This window comes from Nymphaea colorata, chromosome 12 (genome assembly GCF_008831285.2).
Source record: "Nymphaea colorata isolate Beijing-Zhang1983 chromosome 12, ASM883128v2, whole genome shotgun sequence".
Classification (NCBI taxonomy): domain Eukaryota; kingdom Viridiplantae; phylum Streptophyta; class Magnoliopsida; order Nymphaeales; family Nymphaeaceae; genus Nymphaea; species Nymphaea colorata.
Window position 1 is genome coordinate 10,243,692 of NC_045149.1, and position 27,762 is coordinate 10,271,453.

The 27,762-nt window shown below is 37.1% G+C and overlaps 1 protein-coding gene across 2 annotated transcripts; it reads right to left on the minus strand.

The window, feature by feature from the left end:
• Positions 1 to 14,254: 14,254 nt before the first annotated feature.
• LOC116265657 (serine/threonine-protein kinase PCRK1-like) lies at positions 14,255 to 20,309 on the minus strand. 2 transcript variants are annotated; one of them, XM_050080854.1, is made up of 5 exons: positions 20,162 to 20,309; positions 19,045 to 19,408; positions 18,335 to 18,595; positions 17,444 to 17,566; positions 14,255 to 15,180 (listed from the first exon to the last, which is right to left on the minus strand). In XM_050080854.1, exons 1-5 carry the CDS (start codon positions 20,284 to 20,286, stop codon positions 14,659 to 14,661), a joined length of 1,395 nt encoding a protein of 464 aa, XP_049936811.1. In that variant the 5' UTR covers positions 20,287 to 20,309; the 3' UTR covers positions 14,255 to 14,658. The 2 variants fall into 2 exon arrangements, with proteins under 2 accessions (XP_049936811.1, XP_031502284.1); XM_031646424.2 differs by lacking the exon at positions 20,162 to 20,309 and having other exon boundaries at positions 19,045 to 20,047.
• Between the last annotated feature and the right edge of the window lie 7,453 nt (positions 20,310 to 27,762).

Sequence of the window (27,762 nt, forward strand, 5' to 3'; positions counted from 1 at the left end):
GGAAAAGGCATGCCTTTTATGCACAACCAATCACATGCAGAGCCTTTTAAATGAAGCCCTTCATAAATAAGCAAGTAAATTTTAGTCAATTACGTTATCGATAATACACATTTATTTCCCAAAAGAATTATTTTAGCCATAAAGTTTGCCTTGTCTACAATTCAAGGACGCCCCTTGTGCGGTGTCGGATCCTTTTTATTTATTTATTTATTTTTTTAAAAAAAAGGGAATCGGGCATTCAACCTCTCCGGCACCCTGTGGCCACCGCATGGGAGGAGGCCTTCGCCGGAGCTTCCTTTCATTTTTTATTTATCGTTTGCATGTTTAGAAATGAGTCGAAACGAGTTCCACTTCATAGGTTTTTTGTTTTTTCACTTAATCTTTTCCCTTTTTTTTTTTCATCTGCTTTGCATTTTCATAATATTTTTCTTTCACTTCATAATTTGAAGAAAATGGATAAGCATCACCCACGAGATTAATTAGCATGGAGATTGACAGAGAAACAAAAAGAAAAATGTGTGAATGAATATTAGATTATGAAAATGCCAATCACCATTCTTTTCTTACTTTTGTTTCAACTATCACTTACAATGAATCAAATGGCGATTCAAAGGATATCCAAGTTACTAGTCATTTTTTTTTAAATAACGTCATACGAATTGCATCAAATTCCTGAAGTAACCGGAGATCTCTTATAGCCGGAACATAGACGTGGACTTATTCACATAAAATGACACGAGCTATATGTTATGGCTTCACTTAACAAGTTCCCTTCTTTCAGAAAACAAGCGAAAAGTGACAGCCGTTACTTCGCAAACTTATTTAACGCCGCATAAATTAGAAAGAACGTGTTATTTTGGAATGCAAATATGATATTTCTAGGTCTTCGAACATGGTGATGTCGGCATGCAAGAAAATGAAGCGATAAGATATTTCCAGATCTTGAAACATGGTGATAAAAGATACTCAAAAGATAAGAAATTCAGAAATCAACCCCACACGTTAGACGAACCATTTCTTGTCGACTAAGATACCAAACTTGATTTGACCGATATACAGCATTTTCTTTTACCATTATCTTGCCACGGCATAAATTCTTTTTTGGAACGTTGTTTCACCATTGAGTCCTTCCTTCTTGAGGCCGCAAAAGTTAAAAAAAGTTCATGAGGCAACCAACTCTTTGAAAAAAAAGGCTGGCCTGTGTCACATACTTGCCAAACAAGCAAGTCATGACCAGTACTCTTCAATATATATATATATATATATATATATATATATATATATATAGTCTTAAAGTGAGACTGAACTTTCAACTCCATCTTCGATAAGATAACCCTTCTATATATATATATATATATATATATATATAGTCTTAAAGTGAGACTGAACTTTCAACTCCATTTTCGATAAGATAACCCTTTCTAGAATAGAGATGACGACTATACAACAAAAAATAGCAAGAAGAAGAGAGAACGAAAGAAGAAGTAGGTGAGACCGTGAGAGACTGAGAGGACAAAAAGAGGGTAAGAAAACTAGACTAAATTTTCATATCTTTTTGCTCACTTTGTAATTTACCAATTTTGAAGCAAAGAAAGTGATTATGATAAAAAGGCACAGTGGTGTATCTGGCATCTAACTGGACAGGTAAACAATAATTTCATTCTTTCCAGAAAGCATTTAAGCACATCCTGTGAAGGACTCCTTGATTTGAGTGAATTGTTTCAATTACATCGAGTTGGGAACCAATTTGGAGGTTTCCTATGTCAAAATCTGTGAAAGCTTGCTGTAATAACCATCTAGGTAAGTGGGAACCACTTGTTCATTGGTTTCAATGTACATTTCATTTTTATAGATCATAAACATTGTAAGCTGATTGATCGTATGGGTATACGAGAAATATGCATCTCCTTCCCCTCAAGTCAAACTTGTGGTTTTTGTGAACATTATAGGCATAACACATGCATAAAAAAACACACATACATTTATAGTTCGGTGCACATTTGAATAAAACTTCACATGGAGTTTTATTATTTAATGCGTTTGATGGTAATTAATCTATTGATAATGTATGCAGCAATGATGACACATTCTCCTCAAAACTTTATGGGAAATTTAGCTTGACTTAATGCTTGTGCCATGTTTAGGAGGTCTTTGTGCTTGCGTTCTACCACACAATTTGTTTGTGGTGTGGCAACATAACTATGCTGATGATCAATCTTTTTTTCATGATCTCTTGTGGAAAAACTTCAGTCTCATTGTCATTTCTAAGAGTTTTACTTCTAGTTTGAAATTGGTTTTCAACAAGTGCGACAAAATTTTTAATGCCTCCAAAAACTTCATATTCATATCTCATATGATAAATCCTTGTAGATCGAGAAAAGTTGTCAACTATAGTTAAAAAATATTGTGCACCAATCAATAAAGGCATGCAATAACCTTCACACACATCACAATGAATTAAGTCAACAGTAGGGTTGCACACGAGCCGAGTCGAACCCAAGTTTGGCCAGCTTGAGCTTGACTCGGCTCAAAAAACTCGAGCTCGGCTCGAACTCGACTCGATCTCCTTATAGCAAGCTCGAGCTCGACTCGACTACACAAAATCGAGCTCGAACTCGGCTCATTTAACCTATTTACTCGTGTAACTCGTTTAACTTGTGTAACTTGTGAAACCGGTTTTGGCAATATTATATAGAATACCGGTTTGCGAGTCAAGTCGAGTATAAACGAGTTGAGTTCCTAAAACTCGAACTTGACTCGTTTATCGTTTCGAGTATCTTTGTAAGCTCGAACTCAGCTTGTTTATAAACAAGTCGAGCAAAAGCCGAGTTTTTTCGAGCGAGTTTGAGTTGAGCACGAGTTGGCTCGGCTCGTTGTGCAGCCCTAGTCAAAAGTAGCACAAGTTGAAGTAAAAAAGAAAAACTGGAACATGTTCCAGCAGGAAGGGAGAAAATGGAGGTATTTTCAAAATCCTTGTTACTGATAAACGTGCTAAAAGCCCACAATAGAAAGAAGGAAAAGGTTGAATAAAAAATGTGATCGTGTATTGAGTACTGGCTCAGAGCAAGAAGTAATGGCATCATGGTTATAGATGAATGCACAGGACCATATGTAGTATAGCTTGCCATCGGGATGCACATGATTTCTTGAATCATAAAGGGTGGATCAAATTATATAGTACAGATATTCAAGTGATGAAAATGAGCAGTAGAAGCATAGAAACTGAATATATAATCAATGGTCAGTCAACCCATATCCAACTTGCCTCATTTCAGTGTCCATGCATGTTGGACCTCTTGCTTTGGGCTTTACCGACTTGCCGCATCCATGTTTCAAAACTCATAAAACATCACAGAACATCACTGAATATATCACTCACATGCTGTCCAACATTGACTCAGTTTACACAATTTTCAAACATCTTAGCATGCCACCAATCAAAATATGTAACTGGCCATCAACACAATCACATACAAATGTGAAGGATAATATGATACTTACCCAAGTAACATTGAGGAGTTCAGAATCAATGTCTTTTGGGCGAAAAAGGCCTAAGACTCCATGGAACAAAATAGTATGAAGTATGCCTGCATCAGTTCCACACAGCATTTGTCAAAATTCATCAAGCACACATTAAATACTGAATATGGATCATCATTAGGTGCATAGGTAAGCAAAGAAAACAACTGCATAATAAAAGCACATCCTACTTTAAGTATAAAACAAACAGCTGAACAAATGCTTACTGTTCAATTCTTCATACAATGCCTACACTTACAGCCCTTTGTGAACAGAGTACATGCGGAAAAAATGAGCTGCACCCTTAGAGAAGGGGGAGAACTAGTTTCTTAGTAGTATAAGAAATGGTGATATGGATATTTATCCCATGAAATTTTAGAACCATCAAGGTTCAGGTAGTTTAACAGCCTCAAATACTATATGGTGGCAGACATGTATAGATTCTCGTCTTCAAACACGGCCTACCTTTGCAAAACTGACCATCCAAGTGGAACTGTCCAACTATGACCCTCTACTGACTGAACCGGACTGATAAGGAGTCCTCCCAATGCTGCTGTATGCATCCTGATGATTGGTGCTCTGGTAACCATTGAAATATCCACCTCCTCCTTTTTGTTTTTTAGTAATATTTTGCAGAAGCTTGAATTATCAACCAACAAAAACAATGACATAGCAGCTCGGAAAATTCCTGGCGACCAAGAAAGCTGTTAGGATAACTAAGATATTCGAGCTTTCACCTCAAATGAAGCATATATTTTATTTAAAAAATAGTTCAAATTGTATGGGACAGTCAAGATGGCAGGGTAGATAGAAATGATTAGAAGAAGAGGGTTTCAAATGCTAGAAGAAGAGGGTTTCAAATGCCCTAAAATCAGACCTAGTTTCAAAATGTATCGAAAGAAAAGGATATAAGCATGTTCTTGCTAGCGTAGCTTTGAATTGTTGTCATAAGAAGCACATTAAACATGATGCAATCTCATTTGCACTCGCTGCCATATAGAACTGAAAAAACACAAAGGCAGTAAAACCAGCGCTAGATAGACAAAACATTTGATAAATATAATCAGCACAATTCATTTAACAAATAAGAAATTTGTAATCACATTATTTCAAAAGCAAAACAAGAATTCTGGAGAAACTACCATGCTCAGTAAAGCTTCCTCCGACGACAAAGACAAAACTTGTTAGCAGATGATGAAGACAAAACTTGGAAGACCACGGTATATGAACATCGACCATAGAAGCTTAATGAAACAAGTTCAGATACTTTTGCTTAAGGTTAAAAGCATGTAAAACTTAGAGGCACGCGATCTACTGGATTGGTTAAAATGGCAATACAATGGGTGTTGAAAGCATTAATGAAGAAGATATGCAACTTCAAGTGAAACAACTTGGGGACCACACTCCAATGTAGAGTTGAGGATACAAATTATTTGATTGCTAAGAGCAACAAACAAGCAAGGAAAAATTATCTTCCAAAAAATTTTGCCAATGCATAACTTATTGTATCAACAGGGAGTATAACCAACACCATAAAACAGTATCAGTATCACCAAACTAATAGCAGAAAAATGAGGACAACAGGCTACATTTCTCAGTCTTCATAGTGAAGTGCAATTAGCCATGGAAGTAGCAGAAGGAGCATGTTTATCATTTCAAAAGAAAAGTCTGAACTATTACAGGTCGTTGGGCATTTCTATGGATATCATCTGCAGAAGCCTTCAAAAGTATCAGGTACTCAAACAAACACAAGATCTACATAGTGTCAACGGTTTCCCATCAATCACTACAACAAGTAGGGGCCTTCGCACCTTTTAAGCTACAATAGGCTCAACATCCAGCGCATCTTAGAAGATAAACAAAGACAGACCAAGATGTCAAGCAGACTAGCCCAACAAGTGTAGGTTGGGTTGGACTTGGTCTTTGAACCCTTCCCCAACTTCGTTTTTTAATAGATCATATTTGATAATGTTGTGGCATGGGCTGACCAGGCTACAGACCTTGTCACCCTATACATATTTAACATCACCATACAAATATATCATTAACTTCAAAGGTGTTTTGCTGCATATTTGGACATATTAATGTTGGCATTAATAAGCATAACAAATCTCAGTGAATGAAGCCAATCAAGAGAGAGACACTACTTACAATTGAAATCATGTGCCCCTTTTTTAGAGGAGATAAAATAGAAAGGATTTAACCATAACATCAAGGGGTTGACAAGAAATTAAGATAGTAAATTAAAGGATTTGTCACTGACACGTGCAACGAATAGAGGATGAGCACACCGGTACAAAATTGTCTTTGGAATGATTGCTTTTTTATCTAAACTTTGTATATGACTTATTCTATTCTACAAAAAATCCTAAATTATCTATTCAAAATGGATCATAGGTCAGCAGCCCACTTCTTCTCTTCAACCAAGATCGATACCTCTAAATCTCAATGCAACATAATATGAATCCTGTAACTTAAAAATGATTAGCAAGTCCTATCCTCTGAGAAAGAATTACCGTAACACTTGATAGAAAAATATGCAGATATAGAGGGAAGAATGACTCATTGTTTGCATCCCTAAAATTTAGTTTAGTTTTTGGAATGTTTTAGAAATATAAAATTTTATTTTTGAAATGAAAAGAAACATGACTCACTCGTCGGTATGAGGATTGACAATTCCCGTACCTTTTACCAGGGGTAACCAATTCAAGGGCTATACTTATTCTTGATACATTTCATTTTTACTTAAACATCTTCTTCATTTTAGATGCGGTGTAGTATTTGGAAATAATGTTGAAGATTTGATGTTCCAAATTTTTGAATGAGAAAGTTTTGAAGAATCATTCGAGAATATAAACTATTTTGATTTAAGAGATTTTGAATCGAGAAATTTTTACAAATATCATTTGGAAACCTTTGGAAGATAATATAGGTATTTTGAGATTACGTTTTGACGTCGATTTAGTGTTTTCTTAAAAATTTAAGTAGATTTAAGATTTTGCTCTAATTCGGTTACAACCTAACTAGAGCTCTATCTCATCTTGCTAAGTTCTTTTAGATATATGTCTTCGTGAATTCCACTAGTGAATGTGAATGCATGAATGTGTTGATTCTATATGCTTGAAAGCAAATTATTCATTTCTAATATATCATTCTTCTAAAGAAATCTCTATCAGTACATGCATCTAGATTTATTTACATATTTGTTCTAAATATTCTCATGAAAAGAAAAAAATATTTGTAAGTAAAATGGAGTTGTATACCATCTAGCATAATTATAATATTGGGTTATTACTTGAGCTTTTGTTTAGTAAAGTTGATAAATGAAAATTAAAATTTTAGGTCTTGGGAAAAAAGTACTCGAAAGAATGAAAAAAAAAGAAGGAAAGATTTTAACTCAAATGGAATATGAAGAAAGAGAAAGAGATTTTGAAAAGGAAGAAAGAAAACTTTTAAAGAGAGATGAGTGTATAAGTGTGTGTATATAGTTGAATAAACATACATATATGAAAATTTATACAAAAAAAAAGATCTTAAATCTTAGAGAAGAGAGAGAGTAGAAGATTTTAGAGAGAGATAGAGAAACATATATATATATATATATATATATTAAAGTTTGTAAAAAGAATATATTATCTCGAAGAGAGAGAAAATTGAATACACATATATACTTATTTATACATACATGTATATGAAAATTTATAAAGAAATATATTAAATCATAAAGACATGAAGATAAAGAGAGGTATTCATGTGCATGTACACACATACAACATGTATGTATGCATATGCATTCATGAAAAATTAAAATTAAGAGGTAACTTAGAGCATATCTGACTTCGATTTTTTTATAGGTTGGAAAGGAACTTGAGCTCATGCAAGAGCCAATGATAAGTGTTCAAGGCCTCATTGATGAGAGTTCTTATTTTCAAAATTCTTTTGAAAACATGATTCCAAATATTTTCATATATAAGCATAAAAAATAGTCATTTTTTCTATTACAAGAAAATTTATTTCTTCCACCATTAGATATGAAAGAAAATCAAGCATACATGAAATGAAAAGTCAATAACGTATGAAAACTCTTATTAGAATTTCTAACTAGGTGATAAAAGAAATGCTAAACATGAAAATGTTATGAAGATGCAATGTACACATTCGTAAGGGGGTTTCTCGAGTTGGATAAATCCCAACCTCAAAGTTCAACAAAAAAATAATAAAGGAATCTCAACTCAAGCATTCATTCTTACCATCCATTCATATATAAACAAGAAAAATCAATCAACTACTCATGAACAACATCTCAACACAAAGCACATTTTTAATGGAAGAGAAACATATTTTGATCTTAGAATGAAATATTGTTTCACTTTCTCATGCTCTCCCAGTGCACTCAAGAATGGAGAGGAGATTTGAGAGCTATCTTGTATGACCGTGAGGGGATGAAGAAGAAAGAAAAAAAGAAAAGAAAATGATTGAAATATTGATTACATTCATCTAATGTGAATGATTTTTGAAAATAAGTTTCATTCTACGGATGATTTTAAAGCTTCTTTAAATGAAGCTCCAAGTTGTTGAAGATTTCTCTCCAAGAAACCTCATCGTGCTCCCTTGCATTGTGAAAGTTGAAAAAACTTGCTTCAAGGTTGGAGAAGAAAAAGAATATAAGAAAAGAGAAATGAGGAGAGGACTAGGGAAAACTCTAAGTCTTCATATGCGAAAATATAGAAGATTTTTCAAGAGTTACCTCATCTCCAAGAGGAAAGATTTTAAGGTATTTATAGGGAGTTTTGAAACAAAAACTCAAAATTTGGGTTTTTTCATAATTTAATAATATTTTCATGCAAATTTCAAGTATTTTTGAATATTTTTATTTTTTAGGTTTTGACCAAATGGGATTGGCCCTTAGCCCTGCAAACACCCCTTTGGGGGTGTGGGCAGGGCTAATGCCCACCCATTAGGCCAAAACCACCCCCTTGAGGCAGTTTTTAACCCAAAAGGTGGTCTGCACCGTGCGCAGGCCTTGCCTCAGTTGGCCGTGTGTGACCGTGCTGCCAGGTGACAATGCTGGCATTGACGTGCTTGGCGCGGCCGTGTGCCTCGGCCAGAGCGCAAGGCTTGGCGTTGGGCACGCGTGAGGGGGGTGGGAGAAATGCCCCATTATTAGTTTGTTTTGGTCCAATAAAAGGTGGCTTTTGCTTCCCTAGCCTTCAAGGAGTCCCACACATAAAAAAGACATAAAAATTATTTTTTTAAATACATATTTTAAAGGGTAAAATAGTATTTCTTCATTTTGAGTGATTTTGGGCTCGTTTTAGATCTGGATTGGGTTTGCTTGGTCGCTAATGCGTTCTAATCAATGCCCAAGGGTCAAATCAATGATTGGATGAGTAGTTTAGGCTCAAAGCATATTTTTGGCACAAAATTGATATGCAAAACAAAGGGAAGGTCAGTGCATGCACGCACGGCGCTTGATAGTATCGAAATTTGTTATTTTGGTCTCGACTTTGGCTTTTCAGTTAAAATTATCTATTTGGATCCAAACTTTAGTTTTGGATCTAATTTGGATCTGAGAGCGGTTTTATGGGTCCGTTTTCCTAGTTTGGACTTGATTTCATTCGTGGGGTTCAGTCACGGACTTTGGCTTCATATTTCGGATCAAGGAGAACATTTTTGATCAAGGACTTGGATTTAAATCTGAATTTTGGTCTAATTAAGTTTGGTTTTGGTTTTAAATCTTGCATTTGGACTCAAATATGGGCCTAGGGATCCGTTTTGGATTGAATGGTCATGAATTAGACTTGGGTATGGACATAGAAATCTGTCTTAGGTCTAGGGTCAAGATTTGAATTTGAGTGTAGATTTAGAAGTCTGTTTTGAGCCGAGCTTGGGCTTAGGGTCCAAAATTAGATCCAAGTTTTTGTAAAAAATGGTTGAAATAACTGAGAAACTTGTTTGAGTAAAATGGAATATAGCCTTTTAGAAAACTTTGGTGACGACACTCATAAAGTCATCCACATGAAGCTTCCTTGTGCTGGAGAAGATGATCTAAGGAGAAGGATTACTACTACTTCGCCTTGTCCATCTTAGAGAAGTCGATTCTCGGCTTCAAGATTCTGGGCGATCAAGCAAATCAAAAGACTGGCGTGAGAAGGATTGCAGTAGTAGAAGAACGAGTAAGGAAAAAGCCAATGGAAATCAGCATGAAGCATGCAAGATTTTCGCGGGAATGTTTCCCTAACGCATGACAAGACTGCGTTTGGAAATAGACCACGCATTCGGGTTCTTCCTAACGCAGAAGTGCCCTGCATTTGGAAAGAGAGGTGATTTCCCTAACAAAAGAAAACTTGCGTTTGTAAATCCCTATGTGCTTCTCTATCACAAGCCCCTTCTTGCATTAGTGAAGCCGATATATCCAAAAGTTTTCCCGACGCAAAATTTAGTTTTGTTGGTAAAAGATGCCTTGTCCAAGCTTTTCCTTACGCATTCACGCTTTGCATTGAAGAAAACACATTTACCAGTGCAGTCTGGGAATGCGTTGGAGAAAGCTCATACTAACCGCCACGTGCTCCATATTTGCGTTGCTATATACCATCATTTTAGTGGCGCATATTTGTGGCAAATGCAAATAATGTCATTGAAAGGGATCACCGTCTCTAGTTTCAATGGCACTATTTGTGGCATATGTTGTTCACCACTAAATACTTTCAACGACACTTCATGAGTGCCACTGAAGATAAATATTTTCGTAGTGAAGGATGCCCTCCTTCAGTCATCAGGCTGTGCTCCAAGTGCTACAACCATCCAATGCAACCACCATCTTGTGCACTCACCCTTCTTCCAAAAGAGTAGCATTATATTTTATTTGCCTATCATAACCTTCCCAGCTACCTACATTGGCTGGCGTAGGTGGAGCCAAAAGTTTCTGGCTAACGGGCGCTAGCAATGAGAATTTTCTCTGGGTTGTGCGGGTTTCCACACCTTCCCCCATCCATTGTAATTGGCGAGGCGAGCTACCTAGCCGACCTTTGGCTGCCCTCCTCAGCATGGTTGCAGCTACTTGCCCAGGGTAGTGTGACCTTCCTCTTAGGCTCTTTTGGTGAGCCTAGCCACAGCTGCCCACCATGGCTCATGATCATTGGCTACACCCTTTTGCTGTTGCTGGTCAAGGCCATACACCCAAGGGCCTGGCCTCTGGCTGTGCCCCAATCACAACCAACACCAAGGTTTACAGTTGTTGGCTACACGTCTTTAGTGATGTTAGGCATGGCTGCACGCTACTGGCGGAGCCTAAATTGCATGGCCTTGGGCCTTACAGCCCCCATGGCCCTGGCCTCCAATAGCCCTTGCCCTTAGAGGCTTAGTGTTTTTCGTGCATTGGCCTAGGCAAGCCAACACCCTTGGCCCTTATTGCAAGTATCGCAACTGCGACCAATTGAGTTTCAATATTTAGCTTTTCATTTGCAATGACTGAAACATATTCAAGGACTCAATAGCTGACACAATGCACCACTTTGAGAGAAAGTCATGAGATTGAACTCTATGGCAAGTATTGTTCTTGTATTGTCAAAGCTGATTGCTGTCAAATGGGTAGAGAAAAAGTAAGGATTTATTATCATGTATGGTGGAAGAATTTTCCCCGTCACATATACTCATAAAACGGTTAGGCAAAATTTGTAACTTGGTACCCTCGATTAACATGCCTTAACTTGATATCTGAAATGAGTTGATCACATTGGTCTCTCTCTTCTTTTAATTGACAGTGACAAGTTGTAGAATCGGTGCTAATAGTTCATTGAGGGAAAAGGTGAGATCATTAACTAATACTAAGATAATACTGTCCAGTTTGTTTTCCTATGCAAGAATACGAAAGACGAAAGTTGATTAAATAGGTTGCAGTCAACAAGTAATAATATGTCTTATAAGTGTGTAACCATATACATTTACATATGTATTGATAAGGATTATGCTCATTCAAAGGAGAAAAATCAAGAGTCATTGAGAAACTAAAGGAGGTAAATTAGTATGGATAATATTCCATAATATTATGAAATATCATCTTGTAAATTTGTTGCAATATCACCATATCTCTATTGTAACCGAACAAATCAAAATCTTTATATTTTGAAGGTGACCTTTCTTGCTCAACATCGCAAGCAAGAGTTCCTTGCCCATTTGTGTTCTCTCTCTCTCTCTCTCTCTCTCTCTCTCTCTCTCTCTCTCTCTCTCTCTTTGCCACCATTTTCATGGTATTTGAGCCCTTGCACTCACAGCACCATGCCCTCTTCCTCCTCTACCCAGTGGAACACTACTATTATATCCTTGGTCTCAGTCAAGTTGAACAAGGATAACTATCCTTGGTCTCAATCAAGTTGAACAAGGACACCCGCTCCATGACGGGTTCCTTGAAGCCTCGAGTCTTTGCTGCCATTCGGCCCACCATCCCAATCATGAACTGCATGCTTTAAGGAAGCAAAGGATGTCCCACATTGGCAATCGGCAATGGAGAAAGAAATTGCTGCCTTGTAGTGAAATCAAACGTGGGATCCAGTACCACACAGACCAGAATACGATGTCAATGGTATCAAATGGATTTTTATCGTCAAACACAATTCAGATGGTCTATTGATCAACATAAGGCACAACTAGTTGCTTGAGGATTTCTTCAAGAGGTGGAGTTGTCTATGACGAGACATTTAGTCTCACAATCAATCCCAGTACCATTTGAGTTATTTTTATTCTCACAGTTAGGGGCGGAGGCAGGTGTGGGTCATTCCCACACAGACCCACAAAAAACACTTATTTTTACATTGAAACTTCAAAACAATTTTTCTCATTTACATGTTGATGCACCTTAAAATTTTAAATTTATTATTAGTGCCCCTTAATCAAAAATTTCTGGCTCCGACCCCATTTACAGTGCAGGACAATTGGCCTTTTAAACACTCGAGTTTGACACTAATTTTTCTTAACGAGATTCATTTTGACAATATTTTTCTTAACGAGATTCTCAAATAAGATGTATATATTGCTCAACTTGATGGATTTGTCGATTCGCAATATCCATCTCACATTTGCAAACTACGAAAGGCACTATATGGGCTTAAAAAAGCTCTCACGCCTGGTATCTTTGGCTCATGACTTCCTTGTTTCTTATAGCTTTCACATCTCATAATCCGATGTGTTTCATTATTTATATTCCATGAAAGGAATGACAAGATTTTTCTTTTAGTATATGTCAATGATGTTATCATTAGGGGACATCCTCTTCCCTCATACACAGTTTTTTTCTTTTTTCAAGCTTTGTGAATCATTTTCACTTAAAGGATCTAGTGCAGGACACATATTTTCTCAGCATTATCGAAGTAGAGAGGCATTCTTGATCATTGGTCTTGCGTCAACAGGGATATATCAAAAACATCATTTTCAAGGTCTGCATGCAAGGTGCTAAAACCATCTCTCACACCAATGAGAACTACATGGACGCAAGCTAATGATGCACCTTTCTCGAATCAAATCCTCTATCGGAGAATGGTGGGCAGCTTGCAGTATGTAACTTTAACGCATCTGGATGCAGCTTTCGCCACCAATCAAGTATATGAATACGTGCATCAGCTGACCGAATCTTATTGGAGCATTGTGAAATACATTTTAGGTCGTTTGGCAGCAAAGACACTCTGTATGTCTCCCATGAATCTACCCATTCTTTGAGCCAGATTTATGAGACACTTACAAAATGTCCTTGCTGCCAAACAACCCATAAGAGATGCTATTCATTGTGTGTTGAATACTTGTACATCCCTACGTTTCACCTTAAGCATATTTGTTGATGCTGATTATGAAGGCAGCACAAGGCATATAATATCCACTGGTGGTTTCGTCTCTTTTCTTGGAGATAATCTTATATCATGTCTCTTTCGAAAGCAAAGGACGGTGGCTTGTTCAAGCACTGAAGCATAGTACAAGTCTCTAGCATGTGCGGCAGCTAAAGCTTATGGTTTAAAGCTTATGGTTGAAGGCTCTCTTGCTCGACTTAGGAATATGGGATAATGTGGGAATGTTGTATGTTGCATCAAATCTACTTTTCCCATACTCGTGCAAACGACATTGAAGTGGACTTTTATTTTGTCTGACATTATATTGTGGAGGGCGACATAGGGATCAACTTCATTCAGTCATCAGAGCAACTAGTACCAGAACACTGAGCCCAATCCACGTTTGAAGAATTTAGGGACAAGCTGCACGTACTTCAGTCCATGCTTAGCTTGAAGGGGCATAATGAAGATACTGCACATGCAATGAAGAAAGAAGCGTCATTGAGAAACTAAAGGAGACAAATTAGAAGATATAATATTATGAAACATTTTCGTGTAAAGTTGTTGCAATGGCACCATATCTCTGTTGTAACCGGAACAATTCAAAATCTTCACAAAGAGGCCTTTTCATTACTTGGAACGTCAAAGGAAGCACGCACCCGGCATCGAATCCAAAACCTTCTTTTACATGGAAGCTGCAACCGAGCTAACGGGTGTATGGAATGCTTGCAAGATTTAAGCAGTAGGCTGCCCTTGTAAATTTCATGGATTGCAGGAATGTTCTAAAGACATGAACTGAGTTTGAACTATGGATGAATAAACCGGTTCATAGTGCTACAAAGGTTAGTTAGACCACAGCAGGCACTAACTAGTTCCACTGATCAAGCAGGATTGGGAAAAAAATCATGAAAGGAAAGAAAGAAGAAAACAAAAAACGATCTGAATAAGCTATACGGTTCTTTTTACAGCTGGGACACTCATAGAAGAGAAAGAAGGAGAGGGAGAGAAAGAGAGAGCATGTGCCAACAGGTAAAGTAGAACATGTACATTTTTTGTTGGCTTAGCCCCTAACGTGAAAATAACAATTAAATGTCCAACAAAACTGAAATGAAGTCTTCCATCCTTAGCTTGTGTACTCTATTCTCAAAAATGCACATATGCAAGCAAAGCATATGTACACCTACATATACATACATATACAAGTACCCCACTCTCTGTTATGTCGAATTATAAAAAGGAAGAACAAAGATGCACTTGCCCAAACTTTCGGAACGGAATGGAATAGCAGAAGCAGCAGTCACCTGAACCAGCAGCAATAAAGCAATCAGCAAGACCATATCAACTTCGGCATCCACATGCGCAATGGTGATCGTCCGTTTTCCATGATCTTAGCATCCAATGCATTATCTGAACTGGCCATTTCACAACTTGATTGAGATGCATGGCTGTTCATAGAAGAATTCCCCATATCACTATCAGGGTTCATAGCTTCAGAAGTTTCAACAATGTGTTTAATCATCTCTAGCACTTCACTCATCTTTGGACGTGCTTTTGGCTGCCTGACCAAGCACCTGTTGGCCACAGCTGCAAGCTTCTGAACAGTCTTCAACTTGTATTGCCCATTAATTCTTGGGTCAATGATCATATGGAACTTTTTGCTGTCTGAAATGTATGGCCTCACCCACTCTAAAACCTTTTGCTCACTTTTTGGTCGATTGCGGTCCACTGGGCGTCTTCCTGTTATGAGCTCATAGAGTACAACACCAAAGCTCCAGATATCACTCTTGGCAGTGAGGCGACCAGTCTGAAGATACTCTGGAGCAGCATACCCGATTGTCCCAACTACCTGGAAGGTAGTGAAAAAGTAGAAGTTAGGAACCAATACATGACGTACATGAAGTTATAACCATGGCAATGTGTCATGAAACCACGTCATACATATTATTCTGAAGATCTGTGTATGATCTACTTTTCTGAAACACAAGCAAACAAAATATGGAATAAAAGGTGGCACAAGGTAGCATGCTTTGCTGGACTCCGTACAATGGAGACAAAAAGAAAAAATATTACAAAATTTTTAGTTTCGTGGCAAAATTTTCATTCAAGTGCAGCCATTCTGCTATTCAATCTTCCAATTATAGACGAACAATAAAAGAAAAAAGACAAATCAGAGCCACATGAGCATCACAAAGACTGATATGGGAAAGTAAGGAAGCAGGCTGGCTGGCTCAGGTTTGGGTATGTAAAGGACCATAACCAATCTGATACCATTCCTCAGATCCAAATTTCAAAAACAGGCTGGACCTATGACCAGTTGGATGTTGCTATCTTTCCAGTAGGGTATATACGCTTCCTTTTCTCCATTATGACTATTAGCTATCAGCTAATGTCAAAATGGTCACGAACTTGTTTCCTTTCCTTCATTAGATTGATCCCAACTCTTCCATGTTTTGGTGTAATCACATGGACGGCAGGACACATCTGAATGTACAGATTGCACATCAATTGGATCATTCTTCTTGCTCTTCAAGCTTCTCATTTTTAATTCAGGGTTTTTTATTCGAACCAAAAACTGGTTGAATTGAAAGAATCTTCTGATATAGTCAATATCTCATCCTTTTTTTCCTATACCTCCACCCAAGAACCAATTTATATTGTGTCAGAAGGGCATCTCACCAGACTCCTACCATGAAGGTGCTGAACAGAAACCATATCAGGAAGCAACTGATTGGAGGGACATACTATTTTGGTCTGACACGACAAATTTTGCAGCATCAGTGTGCCATTGAAAAGGCAGTTTTTCATCTCGTGCTTCAACAAGGAGAAGAAAGAACATCCAGTGGCAGAAAACCAGAAGCTTATCAATTTAAATGTTGACGTAGTGGGCCACAAGTGACATAATGGTACAAATAGATGATCTGGTACATCCAAAGCTTGAAGTTGAGAAGAGTAACATGGAAGAAATCCCTACTGATGGCATCAAGATTTCTCATCACCCTTCTTTCAGGATTTTGTGTTTTATTGAGCTATGGCGGTCTTTGACATAACAAGGATGAAAGCATCCTGTATTAACGCTAATAGACACACTCAGTCATGAGGTACTTGAAGAAATTCAAACCCAAGAAAAGCAACAATACAGTTGCTGGATGTAACAAAACACATCACAATCAAAGTACTTGGAGAAATTCTTCCCAAGAAACAAGTTTCACGCTAGAAGCAACAATACAGTTGCTGGATATAACAAAACACATTGTCAGTGGATCTGAAGACCAGACAAGTAAGTAACCAAAAATGGTAGACAGCTCTACTGAGATGTCAAAAATATCAATTTTTAAAATAAGATAAACACTAAGCAACAGTAACAAACTTCATTTAGTCCGAGAGCCCAACTAAGAGAAAAAGGATTTTTAATGTCTGGCCTATATGAATGCAGAATATTTTTTGTATTTTTCCTCTACTTCACCCCTTGGCAAGATACCAATATTAGGTTGAGAGAAGGCCCATGAGCAGCATGACACTTGAAGCCCGTACAACAACCATAGCATCATAGTAGACTCCGTAAATAGATCACTTATATCTTAACATTTCCAATAACTTCACCAAGCAAATGCTTAAACAGCCCTTATTTTAGCTTGGCACATGTGCATGTCTCAAATTACTAATTTGTTGGACAAACTCACTTTCTGTCGCCCTAACCAAGCAATCTAACTTTGATCCTAAGCTATGTTACTATGATGTAGACAATACAGACACCATAGCTTAAGTAAAAGTGCTTCAATCTTGTGAGATAAGTTAGACTTATCTGCCACAACATAATCAGTTAAAGCTATTGGAGAAAATGAACACAAGATTTTCACGGTGAAGAAAATAAACAAGAAAAAGGAAACAGCAGAACAACCAACTGACTCATACATGTCACACAAAAAAGATCTCAAAGGTAGCATTCATGTGCGTGACTATATCCGAATCAAACATCTGTTTTGAAGCTTTTACACTCTTTGAAGCAAAAATAGAATATATCAACGGCTCCAGGTTATGTAAAGGTAGAAACAAGGTTATTAACAGAAAAAATAAAGTCACAGAAGCAAAAGGAACTAAAGCATCCTTACTGCTGTGGACACATGACTAAGTCCCTCCCCAGGCCCCTGCCTGGCCAAGCCAAAGTCTGACAACTTTGCATTCCACTGCTCATCCAACAGAATATTAGACGTCTTTAAATCACGAAAGATAATCTGCATTATCAAGACAGATAACATGATATCAACAAACATGAACATACTGGTAACCTGGTCAAAAGAGATGGTTCCCTCCATGTACAATTTGATTTGCACGAATTCAGGAACCAAGGATGAGAACATGTTTGCATATGTGATATGCTGACAAGCATAAGAAAAGTAAACTGATGTTATAAAATGAAATAAAAGGACATATGACCACAGAAATGCAATTCTTCTCCAAACCTACATTAACTTTTAGTAGATGTAGAATGAGCCTCCCTTCGTTCTCCTTTTATTGGAAAGAAGATGTAGAATAGAAGGTCATATATGAGCAAAAATTAAAATAATTCTTCAAATCCATCAATCATAACAGGAGAATTTTGGAAAAGCATTCCTCTGCCTTCTCCACTTTTGGCTTTTGAACCTCCATCCTTGAGCAAAAAAGTGCTGCTTGCAATTATTAGTAAGGATGTAGTAAACCTCAATTCAGTTGCTTAGGCAATGAATGCTTCAAATTCATAAATGCCTCATGTGCCAAGATTTTGATTCCACACTCTTGCCTCACTATTTTAAATTTTAAACAAACTAGACCGAGCAGCAAGCCAAGCTCTAATTGGTCCTTGTAACAGTTTGCACGTATTATAAAAGCAGTCATATCTGACAACAAATAGATCATTGCTTGCACATTATGCTACAATATAGTGTCAGATAGTCTGCAATACAAATCTAGATATGAAATGATGATGAACATGAGCATTTGACCATCCAAGAGAAATGAAATACCTGAAAATCCATCCCTTCATGGAGGTAAGTCAAACCACGAGCTGCATCCAAAGCTATTGTCAATCTTTTAGACCATGGAAGTGGCATGGGAGTACGTGGCGATAAGTGGTACTCAACACTTCCATTCGGCATGAATTCATAGACAAGAAGCCGCTGGATCCCTCTTTCATCATCATCAGCACAATAACCGATTAATTTGACAAGATTTGGGTGCTCGACAACTCCAAGGACATTTACCTCTGTTATCCATTCCTTGTGGCCCTGAAAACAAATAACGAAATAAAAGAGCACAATTAAGAAAAAAAGATGTTGGCTTATTTCAGTGAAACACGTTGTCTGAATTTGTTTTCTCCAACATCGTGGAATTGTTTGAAGAAATTCAGCAAAGGAACAGCGTTGTCATTATCAGCTTGGGAGGGGACCAGGTTATACAAAAGAAAGAAAGCAAAAGAAAGCTACAAAAATCTAAGAAAATGAAGAACTTAAATTTTCATGACAAAGAAAATGGAGACAACAAATGATAGATCTGAAACTCAACAGAACGAACAGACAGTTTTCACAAGGAACACATGATATTGACCAAAACTGTAATCTAAACAAAAAATACAGAAGAAAACCATCCTCCGCTCTCGCAAGCACTCGAGGCTTGAGAAATAAAAATTGAAAAAAAAAAAGAGATTGAAGAGATAAGAAAGAGGGGAAAGGTAAACCTGTAAGCCTTTCCTATTCAATTGTTTGACAGCAACTTCTAGCCTCGAACTGGGATCATCTAGACTTCGGAGACTTCCTTTATAGACACAACCAAATCCTCCTTCTCCTACCATAAGCGACCGGTTGAAATTCTTTGTTGCAGCTTTGAGCTCCGAGAAGGACAACACACGAAGGTTGCTGCAAGGTCTTTGAGAAAAGCTCGGAAACATGCTTCTCCCTGAGGAATCGCCGCTGACATCCGATGTGTTCTGGGAATTGAACTCAGAACCTGATCCCCTCTGTTCATGGTCGGTCGAACCGCCGCTGTTATACTGTGTAGACCCTGATCCTGACTTCCCACTCTTCCTTTCTTCCTTCTTCTCCCTAGAAGAAAATTGAAAGCAACCCATAGACCCAAACCTTCGCAACAAATTCCACTCCAAAAAATCGAGGATCATAGAGCAGAAACCAACCACAATAGGCTGCTGTGGCTCACAGAGCCAATTGTCAAGACGAGAAGCACAAATAGAACAACCCACAACCTAAAACTTTTGCTACATATCACAGCAAACACTAAAAAGGAAAAAAGTTATATATGGGAAGCCGGTAACTGGAAAGCCTCATACCCCATAAACAAAGCAATGAATGACATTAAACTGCAATACCCAAACCCTAAAAAATCTCAAATTCCTCAGCAAAAAGACAGTCTCCATCTAGATAAAACTGAAATACACATCCTTGTCTAGTCCCCAAAACCCCAAATATAAAAATAAATATGGGTTTTCTAGTGTTAGAGAAGGGTCACATGACAGCTTGAAATTAGCTCACCAACAATCCAAAAGAAAACAAAAAAGGGGCCTGCCAAAGAAAAGAAGGGCCATGAAAAACAATTGAATTGAGGACCCGGTAGAAAGGAAGAGAAGGAAGACATATAGACGACCACGTAAGAGAGAGGTGGGCCGTCTCAGCTCATTTATGAAAGCGAGATGAACATGAAAGGCAGTTGGAGGGATGCCATTTACCTCTGCCAACCAAGTCAAACTTACCATAAAAGAGAAGAAAAATAATTCCAGACACCATTTTAAGCACAATAGAATCCGAAATGCACCATTAAAGAAAGAGAGGAAGAAAAATTACGTAAGGTTAATTAAACCAACGCTGGCTCCTGGAACTTTCCCTGCCGAACAAAGCGTCCCATTGGCGAACTGCGAACTTTCCTCCCCACCAGCCCCGAACGGCTCTCTCCCCTCTTTCTCTCTCATTACATAAGAAAGATGCTGCTGACTCCTCCATTCAGTCTTCACAGTCGCTGTCCTCTGCGTTTCGAATCTTTCGAAAAGCCGAATCAATTGCCCTCGGCACCCTTTTTTTCCCAATGTTTAAAATATTAAACTAATTTAACGTATTGTGAAATAGTTTTAACATATTTTAAAATAATCTCGAAAGTATACAAATTGTAAACCTGCCGGGTAGTGCATTTGGCAGAAAGCTGATACAACTATATATTGGCTCTAGTAGAGCAGAAGAACTGAAGAAGAAGTAGAAGAAGAGAAATTCACTCTTTACATATTTAGCATTTGCATGCAATTGGTAAAATACTTTTCTTTATTAACTGACATTAATAATTCATCTTTTTGCTACTCACACTTAACGCAGTCGCCCTTAACGGAGGTTGGCAAGCTTTTAATGCTTTAACTAGAGCAGATAGATATTTTATTGTAGTTGTCAGAAAGTTAGTTTATGTTATCTTTGAAAATATGTATCTGTCGATTTGGATCATTTGCCACTTTACTTTAATTACTCTTCTACGATCGTCTCCGCCAAAACTTTGAAGTTTCAAGCCTCCATTAAGACCCAAATGATTAGATTTTGTTCAAGCAGCTTAAACTTCAAAATCTACATGCATAAATTTATAGATAATACGTTGCCTTTTACATCTTTAAGTTCCTACTTTTCTTTCTTTTTTTTTTTTTTTCCAATTGTTGAATTTGCTAGAGGTGGAGGTTAGATTCAGTCAGACCCAGCAGCTCTAAATTCAGTTCGGCCAAGTATTTTTAGGAGACATTTGGTAATAGGAATATTAATATAGTGTTTTATGAACTTGTCTCCAAAATTAAAATGGATTTATGGATGTCTAGAATACATTTTTTTTAACTTTTTAGGATGACATAGATTCAAAAAATAATATATTAATAGTTTAAGACGTGCCTCGAGAGATTCGGTGAAGTCTAGGCCAAGCCGATATACGCTAAGGAAGTTCGTAAGGGCCAGGTTCAACCTAAACCAGACGTGTGTTTTCTTCATATTGAGCGTTTTTTCTCAGAAACAATGTCATAAATGCGCCGTGATTGAGGTAGATTCATCAACACCAATTTTCGGAGTTTATTTATAAGTTGTTCTCATTGTCAAAAGGCCCACTTAAATGCTATCAATTTGGATCCATTTGAAGCTTTTGATAATGTTGTTCTCGTGTTCAAATTGAAGGGGTCCTCCTTCAAACAATTTGATCGTGTCAATATGTAAAATTTAGTAAACATTCAAATATGTAAGCGACAAATTGGAAGAAGAAGAGACATGAAATTGACTTGTCGTGGCCTCTATTTACCAACACCAACTTGTTTCAGCCGACTTACAAAGCCAAAGAAATTTTCATATAAAAATAATTTAAAAACACCAATTTGAGTTAGTCATATTAAAAAAATTGGGAACACCCTTTTTTGAGTTGGTCATTATGAACTTTCGTTTAATATTTTGTTATTGTAATTTAAAACATGCTTCGTTTTTTTTTTTCCTGGTTTCATTGGTACGAACTTCCCTTCCAATAAGTCCTTTTATCATAAGCAATCAATCAAAGTGAGACACACACACGTAAGATATCAGAAATATCAGGTTCGTGTAAGAAATTATAGCTAAAATATATCTAAATGAAACTTTTTCATAAAAAAAAAAAAGGTTTTGGAGAGTGCTTTGATATATTATGTCATTTCACCGTTGCAAATAAAATTATCACATGTAGTGATTGTTCTACGCGTGACGGTAGAATGATTCTAACTTCAAAAAATCAATATTATCAGTTTTAAAATCTAATCTAATTAGAAGATAACAACACATGCAAAACATTTCCAAACGACAAGTCTTGCTGATGAAAGCATGCAGTCGTCACGCAGTCGTTAAGCATTCTAAAGAGGGACAATTATGGATCACAGGTTTGGATTCGGACTGGACTTGGACCAGACATAGTTGGATCAGGACTCCAATATTATTTTTCGAGAAAAATCCAATCCGATTCCCTCGGTCTTAAAAGATTCCACATTTAAAACTACATGGAGAATCCAAGTTCGATTGCTAACCAGACTAAATGGATATGGATATGGGTCTGATCTGATGCTCAAACAAGTCGGACCCACTGAAAATCCTTCAAATCCAGAGTATAGAAAAAGGAAAACGGGCGGACACGTTTTCCAAATGTAACTTTGAGCAACGCAATACTTCGTCATTTTTCATGATGGTAGAATACACCTCGTCATTTATAAAACATGATCAATTATTCTCTTTGATGCCAAGGCATTAAAGTGCGAAAATACTAACTAAGAGTGAGTATCCTTTCCAATATTTGTCCCTGACTTGGCACAACAACATATATATTTAAAAATTATTTTGGTTATATATTTATATCTTATTTATTATAAATATATGTTTTAAGTTTTTATTTATTTAGACCGTGTCCGGTTAGACCGGGCCTGGGCTCGAGCCCTGGGCAGGCCTGAGCCCGGCTTTGAAGTGGACTGGGCCTGCCCGATGACCTAGTGCTCAGCCCTCGAAGAAAAAAAGATTTAAAAAACTAAAAAACAATTTCAGGATTGAACTTTAGGTTTTCTAACGTGGTGATAACGTGCTTGGACAAGCACGTCCTTATTCAAGTTGTATTCCAGTCTGGTGTCGCAGATGCAATCAACAAAGTTACAAAACCCTTTGGCTTTTGTTGATCAACGCCACGACTGAGCGAATCTTTAAAACACAGAGATTGACTCTACATCATGGTTGGACGACCAAAACGAGTGTGAGCAAACTGTCTAAATCTAAAACATTTATGTCGATTGATTGATGTTTACATCCCTAAAAATCTCTATTCCTACTTCAGTTGTTTCAAGAGAGGTAGCGTAGCTGGTTAGCCGTGATAGGCAGGTTGTTCGTTCGGTTTCTATCCCTACTCAGGTCGTGAAACAATCACAGACCCCATGGGCAAGGGAGAAAGGGGAGGCGTTCAAAAAGTATAGAGCTAGTTTAATAACAACAGAAAATGTAGCAATTGTTATATATATATATATATATATATATATATTTACTATGTAAGAATCGCCAATAAGTTACTGTTATATGCGTGTGTGTGTGTGTGTGTGCACCCATTTCGTGGTACCAAATCTTTGTTAGAAAGAGCATTGTAAGAATCGAAATTATTAGATGCGCATTCTCTCTCTTCTTTATTTCAACACCATCATGAGTATCAAATTTATTCCTTTCGAAACGTTCACTTTTCCTCCACAAATTTTCATGTGATTATTAAACAGGCCTGGACCATGTAGGTGTGAACATTTGAGATTCGTTTTGGACTTAATGAATGGCAGTATCTACGGGGTTCAAAACCTCTCATACGACCGAATAGGGTTTATTTGGCAGTAGGAATACTCTACTTTGTGAGCTTTTTATTAATATGAACTGAAGATTGGAATACATTTATATAACATATATTCTAATGTTTTATGAACACTACAAAAAACCCAAGGATTTAGCTAAAAAACATAAGTAAAACATGGCTACACATCAGTAAATGTTTTACCAACGTTTGGGCCGATCGACGGTGAAAGTAATATCGGTGAAAACTATCACTGACATTTAAGCGCACACATTTGTGTTGAGTTCTGTACCAACGTGTGATATGTGTAGGTAAATAAAATTATCGCCAATGCCTAACACGTGACATGCATCGATAAAAGATTTACCAACACATGACATGCATCAGTAAAACTTTTACCGATTATCAGTAGAACTTTATATCGACATACAGTTGGATGTCGGTAATATATTTATTAACACAATTTCACGCGTCGATGAAGATTTGTGACTTTTTATATGGACCCATATCCATGTGCATTGCATGTATATCAAACATATATAACTGCAGTAAAGCTGAAAAACGTGAATAGAAAACGTAAAATGATTACCCCCTCTGGTACAAAAACAACAAGAAAATAGGGAAGACATGAAACAAATAAAATAAAGTACAAGAAACAACAAGAAGATGGAGAAGACATGAACGAAATAGAATAAACAAGAAAATAGAGAAGACATGAATCAAATAAAATAAAAGCAGTTAATGCTTTTTCTTCCGTCTCTGCCACTTGAAGAAGAAAGTTGGAATTTGAAAGCACAAAAACATGAAGCAAAAAACCTAAAATCATTACCCTAAAACAATATCATAACCTAAAACCATTCACAAATAGGAAAAAACTTAATATTAAGTTCGAGCAACCTACTTTTTTATCATTTAGACGTCAAGAATTGATAAAGAACACATGTAAACCCTGGTGGAAAGAAGAGAGAGGAAAAAGAAATAGGGTGAAGAAAAGACAGGCGAAGAATGGCCCGAGTGGAGTTATAGAGCAAGGAAGCTTTTACCGACACGTGAAATGCGTGGGTAAAGATTTAATTGAAAACGTCCAAAGAAGTTTTGTGGTAACTTTTATTACATGTGTTGCTGAAAGATACGTTTAGCAACACGAGCATGACCACAAAACTTTTTTTTTTTTTTTTGTCTATTGCAAAGTGGACATCAGTCAAATGCTTTTTACCGACATTCTATTTTGAACGTTGGTAATAGTGACATGTTTAGCAATGTTTTTGAGTTGGACGTCGATAATTGTTCAACTTCAAATGACAACCTGGCTGCACGCATCGTGAAAGGCTATTTTTCATCGACATTTTTTTCAGAGGTCAGTAAAAGTGACATGTTTATCGACGTTTTCAAATGGACATCGGCAAAAGTTGAAGTACAAGAAACCAATTCTTGGATCTAGATTTGGTTTAGAATCCATGATTTAGTGAAAGTACCCGATCCGTTGAGGCAATTATGGACTTCAGTGCCAGTTAAGCAAGTTTGGTGGCAAGTCTACCGATTGATTGATTTGAGATAGGACCCACAAAGACATTACATGCCATTATTCCTTGTCCCAATTGGGATCCACACCAACCATACATGGCCTCTAGATAATAAATCACCGTTCGGTCAGATCCATGTTAACAGGCAAACACGAGACTTGAATGCAAATTCCATAAGTTTGGTTCAAGCTTGACCCACTTATTAAATGAGTCAACTTCAAGTCAGTTGTCGTCTTGAAGTTGATCACCACTTGCTTTGTGCCTTTGGAGACTCGGCTTGTGTGAAGTCAATATGCATGTCTGAATATATGTGTTAAAATATTGGTAAAATTATCACGCATCATGGCTGCAAGACTTCTCATAAAAGCTACTTTCCGAATTCAATTCGTCTGCACATGACAGTTCTTTTCTGAGTCCCGTGCTCCTCTTTGATGCAATAAATGCAGAAGATTTCACTTATTGGAAAACATTTTCGATCTCGTGTGTCACTTGCGGAATCTATTGGTAAGAAATTTTCCTTCCATCCTACCTACCAGTTATCAGTGAGATATGGACTCTTGAGTCATCAGACTTTCTAGCAGCTTGAAGTTCACAAAAAATAATGTTTAAGAATAAAAAGGAAAAAAACAAGAAGAAATTGTGGAAAGGGTATCCAACATTTATATGATTTTACAATTCAACACGATTTTTTAAAATTTTACGTTTCGGCACTCAAAGCTTGGGGGCAATTGTGATAAAGAAGTCGCCTCAGCTCATTATCCCCTTCACTCAACTCAAGACGCAAAAGATGAATCAAACCATTAGAAGAATTTGCGTAAAACCAGATTAAGTTTACACTGCTTTAATCCTTGCACAGAGTTCAATGGTCCCAAAATCTCACTCCCATCCCCAAAGGGGTGGTTAATGAGTAAAGCCAATTCGGGCTCGACTCAAACTTGTTCTGTTAAACTCGACTTGACCTCGGCTGATTTAATAAACAAGTGAGTTCGAGTTGAGAAGTGAACTCACTTAATTTAATGAGTTGAGCTCGAGCCAGACAGACTAGGCTTGGTTAAACTCGATTCAGCTTGCAGATAAAGAATATTTACCAGCTGCTTCAACTGTTATTGCAAGTGAAAAACTACTCTAGCAATAGGATTCCCTTGTGGCAGGCAATGTTTAATTCAAATATTAGTGTCGGCCTTCACATTAACTTTCTTTGAAATAAATGGCTCAGCTAATCTCTAACTAAACTTTGGCTCGAGCTAGTCAACTAATTGTGCTCGACTTCAGCCATCTCGAACTCATCTCATGGACAGCCTTATCCTCTTTATTTATTTATTTAACTATTCAAAATCACACACACACACACACACACACACACACATATATATATATATATATATATCACTGCTGGTTCTCTTAATTAGGCTTTTGAAATCAGTGTGGTATTATTGTTTTGACCATATATGTCCAAAAACGTTCAAGTGAGGTTATTTGGTTAGTTGCACATGTGGGCTCCTCTCAGTTGGTGGAAATAGCAACAACTATAACTTATATGGATATTGAAGGGTGAAAATAGCAACAACTATAACTTATATGGATATTGAAGGGTGGAAATAGCAACAACTATAACTTATATGGATATTGAAGGGTGGAAATAGCAACAACCATAACTTATATGGATATTGAAGGGTGGAAATAACAACGACTATAACTTATATGGATATTGAAGGGAGAATGAGAATACTTGCAGGAGGAAGTTGAATTCTATCATGACCAACACATAACCGAAATGAGAACTGAAGAAGCAAGTCTCATCCTTTACGGCATTGTAACCAACTAACGCCAATTCTTCAAAAAACTTGCTCCAATCCAGTTGACACAACTTAGCTAGGTCTAGATGGTGCTTGGGGTGCATGCATCAACTAAGCAAATTGCTTTCATTTTCACTAAATCGTTGATACCATACATACATATATGTATGTGAAAATTGAAATCTATCGGCTACCTCTTTGGTAGGATGGTTATTTTTTGTTTTGTCATTAAAAACCATTGCAAAAGGTGCATTTTGTCCCTAAAAATAGTGGTCAAGCAACTAGTCATTGTAACAACATTTTTTGACATGGTTTTTATAGATATAGATTAAAAAATAACCATATGACCAAAGAGGTAGATAGTGATTTCAATTCATATATAAATATATATATGAAAACTAAAATCAGTCTGCTACCTCTATAGCTAGATGGTTGTTTTTTATTTTGTGCTATTAAAAACTATCACAAAAAGCTATCCATCTATCCAGATGTTCACACTCGCTGCCATATATATATATATATGACAACTTCTAGCCATCCACCTATCCAGATGTTCACACTCGCTGCCCAATGCATTGAATTTGGCTGATGCGAGAATCTGGATGGACGGATGGCCATAAGCTTTTAGTAATCCTCTATAATATATATATATATACTCCACACCCTTCACCTGTTTGATATGAGCAAGTGAGGCCAACCAAGGTGGGCATGGCCAGCACACAACTGGAAATTGGCCAATTAGCTCATGACTACAATTTTGGTACTTTAGGAGAAACGGCTTGCCAT

What these genes read in the sequence shown, in the direction of transcription:
- LOC116265657 (XM_050080854.1), bottom strand. Translation starts at nt 20,286, where the DNA reads ATGAGAGAGAAAGAGGGGAGAGAGCCGTTCGGGGCTGGTGGGGAGGAA. An exon ending in TGAATAGGAAAGGCTTACAG is followed by an intron (nt 18,596 to 19,044) that starts GTTTACCTTTCC and finishes ATTTGTTTTCAG; the next exon opens with GGCCACAAGGAATGGATAAC. An exon ending in TTAGTCATGTGTCCACAGCA is followed by an intron (nt 15,181 to 17,443) that starts GTAAGGATGCTT and finishes ACTACCTTCCAG; the next exon opens with GTAGTTGGGACAATCGGGTA.